Source organism: Parasteatoda tepidariorum, chromosome 8, assembly GCF_043381705.1.
Source record: "Parasteatoda tepidariorum isolate YZ-2023 chromosome 8, CAS_Ptep_4.0, whole genome shotgun sequence".
NCBI classification, from domain to species: domain Eukaryota; kingdom Metazoa; phylum Arthropoda; class Arachnida; order Araneae; family Theridiidae; genus Parasteatoda; species Parasteatoda tepidariorum.
In genome coordinates this window covers 46,915,705-46,927,541 of record NC_092211.1, presented here as the reverse complement: position 1 = coordinate 46,927,541, position 11,837 = coordinate 46,915,705, and the positions used below count along the sequence as shown (strand labels likewise).

Below are 11,837 nucleotides of genomic sequence, written 5' to 3'. Positions count from 1 at the left end.
AATTGAAGCTTTTTATGTTATATATATATATAAATACAAGAAAACACGAAGAAAGTTAAGAAAAACAATAAGATGTTTTACGGATATAATCGTTTGGGCTGATGAAAAAATATATCTCTTTTTTCCGGTTTTTTAAATAAAATTCAATCCTTTTTTTTTTTTTTTTTTNTTTTTTTCTTTTTTTTTTTTTTTTTTTTTTAAACTGTTTGTTACTTTTTTACTTATTATTCCCCCTCCCACACCTTTTTTTTCATATCTCCTTAATTTTTCTTTGTTTTATTCTTCATTCAGACGTATGATGCCTATTTTTTTATATATAATGATAAGTTTGATGAGTTTATGATGTACCGAAATAGTCGCAAATTTAATAAAATTCCCATTAAAATGAAATATTTATGAACAACCACTCATTTTGTTATGCAAGGGTCCTAGCCTCATATTAAAATGTATTGTAACTAGTAGTAAGAGAGTTATGACATTTCTCATTTATTTTTTGGATGAAACGAGATATCCTATTTACTACGACGTTAAGTTTATAATATAATTAATGATATTTAGTTCTATAAGATGGGGGTAGCTGATACTATAAAATTAAAATTACAGCTAAGTACATTTTCTTTGTTAGATAGTTTAAAGTAAATCGTCTATCGTTTTTTTTTTAAACTTTTTCATGGGAATTCATATAAGACCTTTGACAAGTAATAATTTTTTTCATATTATTGTGATATGAAATGACTGGCTTTAAAAGGCTTAGTAAAATGTTCATTTTACTTTTTATTTTTTAAGGCATATGCTTACGGTACAAAGAGATACGTAGTTATTTAAATAAATTTTTTTTTTAATATTTAAAATGGCAGAGGGTAGTAGATGTAAGCGTTTAATGAATAATTTGTGATTTTATAATTTGTGATTACTTTTTCACGAACACAGTTTACATCTGTGTCTAAAGTATTCAATTTTTCAAGTTTTTGCAAACGAAGTTAGATTCAGCTCATCTTGCATGATTCTTCACCACCGCTAAAATTCCCTGGTTAGTGACAATGTGCTTTGATTTTAATTTTGTTGTAAAACAGTGTTCCCATGTCCTGGAAGAGACAGGTAGCTAAGATTTTGCAAGACAACTTAAAAATGAAAATTTTTACCTAATTTGTGAATTGCGAAATTATCCACGAGCTATTGTCTGCACCCATATATATTTCCTATAAACTAAACATTAATTGATAGCTTGAAACATCTAGGTATATATCACTTTCGCTACCATTTTGAAAATTTTTCCAGACCATGGGAATCCTTGTGAAAACTCTTGCAAGAAAAAATTAAAGTGGTAGATAATATAAGAATCTATCCAACAGGAGATATTTTGACGATAAGGAAAGCGTCATTCAAATGGCCAGGAGAAGAGGAGTGCACCTTACATGATATCGAATTGCATATTCCTAAAGGCAAATTGGTTGCTGTTATTGGATCCGTGGGATCGGGTAAATCATCATTACTATCAGCATTGCTGGGAGATATCAATACAACGGATGGATCCGTAGATATAAAAGTAAATATAATAAATCTTTTCCTTTCCAAAAAAAAGAGAAAGGAAGAAAATATCTTCATTAACGCGTTCACGCCGGGGTGACCCACCGGTGGGTCACGCTAGATTGTCTCATCGGGCGGCGCACCGGAGTAAAAACTGGTAACAAATAAATTTCATTTTTTAGTTTTTGCCGGGAATAATAAAAATCCTTAACTACCAATTGTTTTTAACGGATGCAATTTTTATATTGAATTGGTTCTTTGCCGTGTTAAATCTCCTTACAGTGAATTGTTATTGTTGAGAATAGATTAACTCCTCCCGAATATTATCTAATATTGAAATAGTTCTTCTACCTGTATTTTCTCTTTTCCGTCCTGCTTTCAGGCGCAACACCCGGCGTGAACGTGTTAATCCACTTGATTCTTTGAAAAATCTCATTGGTAGAAAAGTTTATTTATTACTATATTAGCAGAGATACCAACTTGCTCCGGACAGCAAATATATATTTTAAAGAGGTAGTTTCTCAATTGAGATTCTTAGCTTAATAAATTGAATTTAGTAGATTTTTATCTACCACTATTTTTTAATAATTTGTAGGCTTATATAATTCACCACTTTCTAGTATTGATAAAATGCTATACCTTTTAAAAAGTAAACAAAGACAGTTAAATATTTGCAAAATTTACTATGTAGTTATTTACCGCTTTTTTAATTATTTTGAAGTATCCGGAGCAGTTGGCATCTCTGTATTAGAAATTGTTTCTTTTTGTAGCAGCAAAATTTGAATTTCTAAGATTTAATTCCTGGTTTGTTATTTAATTTCAAGTTGCTTTGCTATAACACATTATTTATGAATAATTTTGAAATTGAGGTAAAATACCACTTTGTAAGTCATGTCTGACTTGGTAACTACAGTAGGTCGCTTGTGAATCATAGAGTGAAGCTTTGCAAATCAAGTGATGACATCTACAAGGCTGCCAACTTTCTCCACTTTCTTAGAAAACATCTTCTAGTGGTAGCAAAAATTATGTTAAAATGTATGAATTTAGTAAATTTGAGTTAGAGTTATTTTTCTTACCACTACAAGTGAATTATTCAAAAGTTCATTTTAAATGCTCATCAATTGTATTACTATCATGGTGAAGCTTTTAAAATGTTGGCAAAATCTACCAAAATTCTGAGAGCTTCAGTGTTTTATTATCAAACACTTTATGAAATATTTTACAGAAACCGTAGTTGTTGGCAGCATTGCTTCTGGTATGAGAAAAGGAGAACATTATATTTTATCATCCAGGTTGTCGAATAAATATGAATAGAACTGTGAAGCACTTAGATGCATGATGCTACTGCATGTGTATGTATGAGATACTCTTCTTGTAGGCTTCGAATTTCAACTTTGAGAATTAACCCTTTCGGGCCGACTGTCACAAATACGTTCCAGCATAAAACCGAGTCAATCAGGGTAAAAAGATAAAACTGGTAATCAAAGTATTTCTTTAGCAGTTTATTTGTGGGCGGAGTTATAATTGTTTGATTTATTTAACTCACCATTACTTTGTTCAAAATAAAACTATTTAGTTATACCTTGAATTGTCATTGATTATATATATGATTAAGCTGACAATAATTAAAGTAAAAACAAAGTAAGTCTGTCAAATTAGTAACGACTACATTTAAGTTACCGCTTTTTATCTAACTACAACTTGATTCTGATTTTGTACGAACGCTTTTCTGAATCACCCGTCCCCAAGGGGTTAAGATGAATGAATGCAGTGATTGTACCAGACAGAAATTTATAACTGCCGATAAACACATGAGGTGACCAGCAGTCAGCAAACAACCAAACAGAGCAGCCAAAAATCCAATCAGGCAAACGGCTACCGTTTATAAAATAGCTAGTAGGAACTGATTTTGATGAAAATTATAGGCACCATCAGTACAATATTACGACAATAAACTTCAAAATACACATTTTTTATTTTGCAAACTTAAACCTAATAAGCTTCAAAATTTATAAAGTAGAATTCAATTATATTTCTTCATATAAAAATAAAGAAAATTGTCAAGCTTAACTTTTATTTTATAATTTTTTTTCCAGGGTAGCTTGGCTTACGTTCCACAACAAGCCTGGATTTTAAATCGCACAGTTAAAGAAAATATTTTGATAATGAAACACTTAGTTGAAGAAAAATACGATAAGGTGTTAGATCTTTGCTGTTTGAGGCCTGATTTGGAAATTTTGCCTGCTGGTGACAACACAGAAATTGGGGAAAAGGTAAAGTTCCTTCTAATAGATTTGAAATATTTTTTTCAAAATTTTCCTTCAGTGGTGGTGTTGGCGGCTTGATACGATACCAGCTTCAGATAGATGGTTACCAGCTTGTCTACTAAGTAAAAGTGGCTTGTGAGCAATGCTGATCACATTTCTACAATCGTTCCGTTGATTACCAAATTGAGGAGCCTTAACCTCATGGTTCCCTGGTGCAAAATAGGCTGCTGTGGGAATTGTTAATATACACCAGCACAGCTATTGGCTCATGTTTATATTCTTGAGACCAATCTTGTTTAATTGTATGGGTACCTTGTTTAATTGTAATTCAGTAAACTCCCACAATCATTTTTTATTTTGTAGTTATCTTGTAGAATTAATTATATGCTGCAGCATTTTCTTTCTTAAAGACACTTAGACACTTATTGAATAAGAAGAAAGAAAAGAATATTCTTTTGTGATCACAAAAAAAGAAGAAATTTCCGACCAAAATGAAAGATTTGTCAGCTTTGGCACTGTCCCTCCCTTATTATGAACAGTGTACGTACAAAGTTAAAAAAAACTGAACTATTCTGATTCAGTTTTAATTTATTGATCGGATGTTTATTTGATATATAATTTTAATGGTTTGAAGGATAGATCTTAAAGATGTTGATTAACTAGTGCAAATGACATTTAAATTAAAAACAAATCAGATGCAAAACATTCCTTTTATTCACACTGATTCAGTTTTCAAACACCAAACTCTGAAGGTAGTAAAATCCTGGAGAATACAGTACCAATAGTTTAGTCTGCATAAATTTTCCAAATTTCAGCTGCCTCTCATATTTTGTGGGTCAAAGATATAAATCTGCTTAAAATAGATTCAGAGGAAGTTTCTTTGTCTGTTTTTTATAATTTAAAATATCGTACAAACTATTAATTATCATAAAGTTCCAACCATTACACTTGAAGATTACAACTTAATAAAAGAAAATCTGAACTATTTAACAAAAGTTTAATTGCCTTAATGTTGAGGACCATTATTTTCCAGGTGCGGTCATCAATCATCAGATAATTTAATTTGAGTAATGTTCATCTTAATTTCGAGTATAACGAGTTCAAGTGGTTCTACTTGCTTTAAATGTACCTTTTTAAGTATGTTTTTGTGTTTCGTAGGGAGTAAATTTGAGTGGCGGTCAAAAACAGCGTGTCAGTTTGGCACGTGCTGTATATCAAGACAAAGATATTTTCCTTCTGGATGACACACTCAGTGCAGTAGATGTTCACGTTCGCAAAGCATTATTTGATGACATCATTGGAAACGATGGATTACTGAGAAAAAAAGTAAGATATCAAGCATATTTTATATACAAGAAATCATCAAAATTTGTCCAACAATAAAAAAGAGCTTAATTTACCCCGAAAAATTCAATTTACTTCTCATTAAAAAAATTAGATTCTGTAAAATAGCAATACACTTTATTTAATTATGATAGAATGTGATTCGGAACCTTCCTGCTCCCATAAATTAGTACATAGCCTTTTAAATTAGTTCATAAAATCATTAAAAATTCTCCGACAGTAAAAAGAGTTCAATTTACTCAAAAAAATTCTATTTACTCCTCATTAAAATAATTGGATTCTGTAAAATAACAACACACTTTAGTTAATTTCAATAAAATGTTATTCGAAACCTTTCTTCGCCCATAAATTAGTACATAGCCTTTTAAATTAGTACATAAAATCATTAAAATTTCTCCGACAGTAAAAAGATCTCAATTTACTCCAAAAAATTAACTTTACTGCTCTTTAAAGTAATTAGATTCTGTAAAATAACAACAAACTTTAGCTAATTTCAATAAAATGTCATTTGGTACCTTCTTTCGCCCAGAACTTCATATTGTGGTCTAATATTTCCAGACCAGAATTCTTGTTACCCATGATGTCTCAATGCTGCATAAAGTGGATATAATTATAAGCATGAAGGATGGTAGAATCGAAGAAGTTGGCTCTTATCAAGATTTGTTAAGTCAAAATAAATCTTTCACTGATTTTATTCAAGAACACACTAGCCAAAAGAATTTAGAGGAAAATACAGATGAAAATAAAAAGTAACTATGGAGGAATTTTTCAGTTTTGTTTTGTTCATTGATTCTAATTTCATTTCGTTAAAAACTATTTTTTTTAAAAATTGAAACTTAAACTTTAAATCATTTTTTAAACAAGTAACTCTTTTCCGAGATAAAGTCGATATGTGTTTAAAATTTCAGACGAATATTTAATTTTAATAATTCTAATAAACGAAAATATTTGTTCTAGTAAACGACAAAGATTGTAAAACAAGAATAAAAAACAATAGTATTACTGATTATAAAATATTTACTACTAGGGGGAGCACTACCCCCCGCTCGCTTCGTTGCTCCCTCAAAATATTTTATTGAATTGGTATAGATTTTGATTTACAGTATACGGTTTTATAAAATTTACTTTATTGTGCACTTTGTTACCATTGCAACTTCGTCTACAATTTTTTTTCTTTAAATTTCTACTTTCATTTTTACTTGACCATGATTCTCTTGAAAAAAAGAGATTCAAAACTGTAGAATTTTTGTTGATTTTTACTATTTTTTTTAAAAAAAGATTACGTTTTTAGCATTATTTTTATTTTATGGTCGCTTAATATAGAAGAAATTTTGTTTAAAAACTAAAACTTTATTTTCCAATATTACTGCTTTATTTATGAAACTCAAAAATTTTGTATTTTCTACTAGGAAATATATATTATTTAATACAATCCCTTAAATTTGTGTTTAATTTCCATTATTAGTTCTCGAAACTCTATATGTAATAAATATTGCAGAAAATTAAATTTCTTTATAACAAATTGAAAGTTTGTGCTGCTGAAAAATTGTTTTAAACGTGATTATAATTATATTTTATGCATAGAATTCAAGAACAATATTATTTTAAAATTTTCTATTACATTTCAAGAACTTTAAATTTTATCCATCATTATTTGAATTTTTAAAATTTAGCTACACAGTAACTTTAAAATCAATAATTTATTCTTAATCTGCTACCAAGAAGTAGCATATTTCAATTACATAATCAATTACTACATCAATTACAGTAAAAACTACATTTACATTTTATTTTTTAGAATGCTCTGCAGGTACATATCAACAGATTCAACTTCCTCCAAAAATTCAGAAGATGGCTTGAATAAGGATCAAAAATTAAATCCATTTGACGCCATCGAAACAGAAAAAACGTATCGATTGATTGAAGATGAGAGAATGGTAGTTGGAAAAGTAAATATCAATAAATATATTTATTGAGTAATTTTTAATGATAGAACTGTATTTCTTCTACTTTTTTATAATCTCAGAAACAAATTTAAAGAAAATAACTTTTTCAAACCATCAAAATGTTTTTATTTAACACGTTGAGCGACGCGTCAGCCATCGGTGGCTGACACTGGACTTTCCATTTAGGCTGAGTCAACCACCGCTGGCTGACACTGAAATTATATTTAGGCTGCGTCAACCACCGGTGGCTGACGCTGAAATTACATTTAGGCCGCGTCTGCCACCGCTTGCTGACACTGACCTTGCACATAGGCCGCGAAAAACAGCTGGCTGACAGCGTATAGCATGATATAGAACTATAAAATTTACACTCTCTTATGGAATTGCAGAAAATTTATTCAAAATTTACTTAATTATTCTGATTCTTGGTTTAATAAATTCAATTTAATAGATTTTTATCCACCACTATTTTTAAACAATTCGTAGACATATATTATTCGCCACTTTTTTTAGATGTGTAATGCTAAACCTTTTACAAACTAGCAAAATCTGTCTATATTTGCAAATTCAGTTTGCAGTTATTTACCGTGTGGCCAGACGAGCAAGCCATGTAAAATTAGCGTAACATTCAACGTGTTAATATTTATTTTCTTTTCGCAACGAGGGAGAGATCCTCTAGGTCAGGGGTTTCCAACTGGCGGCCCGGGGGCCGCACCCGGCCCGCGAAGCCTTTTTTGGTGGCCCGCGAACTAAAAAATATTAGTTGTCATTTTTTGAGGACAATTTTCGTCAAAAATCTATATGGGTTTAAAATAATTTTCCCGTTAATAAAAACTTAATTTCTTCGTTTCTGTGAAATTTAACATACCGGTAGTTTTTATGCAATTGAATAATGTATTCTTAACCAGAAATTTTTTAAAAATTCACGCGGATTGAATATTAAGTGTCTCCACTTCTTTGCTATGTAAGACGTAGTAGAAGGAAGACGAAAATACATTTCAGTTTATGATGCCATACGTTAAGGTCATATGCGTTTTGTCTTTAGTGTTACTTTCAATTGAACTAACAAGCATATATGTATGTACATAAACCTATAAATTCCTTTAAAACATGTAGGAAAATATAAATTAAGGAAAAAAATAAATTAAGTGCCATTGAGAAAAAAAATCTTTAGCTGTCGTCAATAAACTAATTTCAGACTTGAAATCCCCACACCCGAATTAAGTCAGATCAAGTACTTTCTTAAATGTAACATTAGAAATAATTTTCACAGTGTAATTATTAAGAAAGGAAGGAATAAAGAAACTAATACCTAATTTATTACCTGGTGAAATCAGAATCTATTTTTGACAAATATGTGTAGTAGCTTAATGAAAAGTATGTTTCAAAATCGTAGGAATCAACTCTCTAGAAATAAGTATGTTAGTAAAAGACATGGAACATAATCACAAAATTTACAAAATGATAAATAATTGAATTTTCTTAGAAACAATGTTTAATTATTTGTTTATAAATTCATATTAATTAGGATATCAATTATGAAGCATTTTTATAATAAGCTAATAATTTCCCATTCATATCAATTACTTAATTTTAATAAAAAAAATGTAAATATTTTATAAAATTACTTATGAGCTTTGAAAAAAATAATCAATATGAACTGTGATTTCTTAAAACAAAATTACTAAAATAATTTCAAAAAAATATTTTCGTAAATTTTATCAGATAGTTTATTCAAATTTTGAATTTGTGATTATTGTGAATATTTCTTGCATTTATATGAAATTATTAAAAGTATATTAAGAAATTGGTATACGTCAAGGATAATGTGCTAAACGCAAAAAGTAAAATTACTATTTGCAGCCATAGGAATAATATGTTTTTCGACTGACTTCGCTGCATAGATATCGACTATAAATTTACCTGTTAACTTTACTCTTAACTTCTGCCTCTTGAAGTCATATGTTAAACTCTGTAAATCAAAGCTCAATAAAAATGATTCTCTCTTATGTTTTTGGACGGGCGACTATCTAACATGCTTTTAAACAAATTTACATTTAATAATATATTCAATGATTTTCTATTACAGGTACATCGCCATGTGTATTGGACTTATATGAAGAACATGAGTTGCCCTTTATGGGTTATAACTGTATTTGGATTTTTGTGCTACGTTATAATGGAGGTAAATTCTTTATACCTTTTTAAAACTGACAAGAATTTCATGAGATCGGTTTAATTAAATATGTTAGACTCGTATTATTTTACTTGAACTTGGATTTTTTTTTATTCTAAGGCATTCGTATTTCACATAATGTTAGGAATAAATTACAATCCTTCAATTCCATATTAAATTGAACATGCTTCAATTGTATTCTAAATTTTTGTTGTGTATAGAAGAGCCAAAATGTATCATAAATATTTCTACTGTTATAAATTGCCTTTTATATCTCTTAACCCTTTAACGGACCCTCTATTTCTAGTAAAGGTAAATTAAAGTATTTTTGGAATTGAAATTGTTTTAAGAACAGTAACTGATATTAAAAATAAAAAACTCATTTAGTTTATAAAAATGTCATTTTTTTGGTGGTAAATGTATTTAACATGACCTAATAGGAACTTACTGACTTTTATTTTTGTTATTTATAAAATAAATTCCTTAAATGCTACATACTTCAAAAGGAATTATGTATTTTATAACTTTCATACGTTTTTTAAAAGCGATAAATGGTTACCAATTTTATTCAAACTCACTTCAAGAAAGCTGAAATTATTGAAAAATGGAAACCTAAATTAAAAGTGGTAGAACGTGGTGATAAGTATACTTACCACGGCCTTCAAAAGGGTTAAATTAATATTTTCAAAACTTATTTGAGCAAGTAATCTAGTGCTGTATTGAGATTACGTTAGACTTGAACGAATCCTGATATTGAAAGTTACAGAATCCGAACGGTAACGCTCTTAAATTTATCTATAAAAAACCCATTTTATATCATAAATTTGCTTTTTTTTATAATTATTGGTTTCCTTTTAGACCTACGGCAATATTTGGTTAGGAAAATGGACATCTGATAACGGAGTGAATGGAACACATAGTATTTCCACCTCTACGTATAGATTGGAAATTTATAGTGCATTGGGATTAGGACAAGGTAATTAGGTATTTAATAATTATTAAACAATTTTATTAAATATTATATTATAAAAAATTATTATAAAAATATTTTAGTTAGAGATTTGAGCATTTTATTAAGAAACATAATTTAATCTTTTTACTTGTTGAAAAGTTATTTACGTATATTTTGATTTTTTAAAAACCATTTGAAGCAGAATATTTATTTAACGTATTTTTCATAATTTTTTTCTTTATTGTGTATTAATTTGGGACAAAATAAGTTAAAAAATATTATACTTAACATTTTAATAATTTATGGTCATGAAATATATTGTAAAATATCACTGTTTTTTTTTTTTTTTTTTTTTTTTTTTTTTTTTTTTAAAGATAAAATTTTCCAAACAATAACTTTCAAATTTTAAAATTTGCAGTTTATTCAGATCAAAGAGAAACAGTTATTAATTATTTAAAATTCTTCAATTCACGAAAAATCAACCATTGATAAATTTTTGAATATATATGAAAAAAAAAAGTTTTTTTTCAAACTACTTTCTTTGGGATTTTATATTTTAGTACAAATATGATTCCCATTAACTAACAGTTTTTTTAAGTAACTTTTAGACTGTGTTCTTTATAATTAAAAAATACTAAAATATATTTTTGCCTGTAACAAAGATCAACAAATTTGAAAAGGTTATATATGTAATAATATGCCTTTAAGGGCTAGATAATTTAAGGGACTTTGGCTGATTCAGATAAAAAGGCATTTTATTAAGTTATAATAATAAGTTAAGTAATAAGTTAAGTTATAAGTATTGAAAACATTGTTCGCTGGAGTTTCCATCGCTTAAATGGGTGGGTTTCCCTAGCAGGCCCAGTTAGATTTGACCCAGATTTACCTAGCTAGGAAAATATGAAAAAGCCACGAATTTTTGGGGCTCTTGATATTTAAAGTGTTGGTACTGAGTGTTGGTTGGGTGTTGGTTGCAAGAGTATCCTTATCTTACTGAATCGTCATTCAAATGATAATATTTAGACATTTTGATTCACTAAAGGGGTGGCGCCATTCTCGCCCTGGGAAGTTTTTGGGACTATCTTAATGAGTCTTTTATCTACGAATTATTGCCCATTAACTTCAGAAAATAATCTTTTATCTGGCCTTATCTGGTTTATCTTGACTTTTATGGCTCTTTGTGAGAGACCGACTTCTACATCTTAAAATTGATCAGAAACATCTGTTTTAAGCTTATCATTTAATATAGAAAGACTCCTATGAGGAATAATATATATATATATATNAAAATCACTAAAATATATATATATATATATATTTATATACACACATATTAATAGTCTGCTTTTCTATGAAATATTTTTACAAACAGAGTATAGTTCTAGGACGACCTGCTTGAATAAATCAAATAAGTAATGTCATTTATTTAATCATATTTACAATACAATATCATTGCTTCGTGAAGTATGACTTGTTTCAGGTCGTTTATCTTTCCAATTAACAAAGCTCAATAGTGGTACTATATACACCGAAAACGATCATGTATGACTTTTAATTGTCTGGGATCTGACATCACATGCATTGTAAGATTATAAAAAAGCATGGTTCCTTTTTTTTACACTTTA

The 11,837-nt window shown here is 28.7% G+C and overlaps 1 protein-coding gene across 1 annotated transcript in view; it reads left to right on the top strand.

Moving 5' to 3' along the window:
* LOC107441881 (multidrug resistance-associated protein 1) overlaps positions 1 to 11,837 on the top strand; it is a 33,642-nt gene that overhangs the window by 11,977 nt on the left and 9,828 nt on the right. The window contains exons 4-11 of the mRNA XM_071183886.1: positions 1,225 to 1,238; positions 1,353 to 1,546; positions 3,624 to 3,800; positions 4,953 to 5,120; positions 5,697 to 5,887; positions 6,937 to 7,087; positions 9,174 to 9,269; positions 10,119 to 10,236. Coding sequence (XP_071039987.1) covers positions 1,225 to 1,238; positions 1,353 to 1,546; positions 3,624 to 3,800; positions 4,953 to 5,120; positions 5,697 to 5,887; positions 6,937 to 7,087; positions 9,174 to 9,269; positions 10,119 to 10,236 — 1,109 coding nt within the window. The remainder of the gene's footprint in view (positions 1 to 1,224; positions 1,239 to 1,352; positions 1,547 to 3,623; positions 3,801 to 4,952; positions 5,121 to 5,696; positions 5,888 to 6,936; positions 7,088 to 9,173; positions 9,270 to 10,118; positions 10,237 to 11,837) is intronic.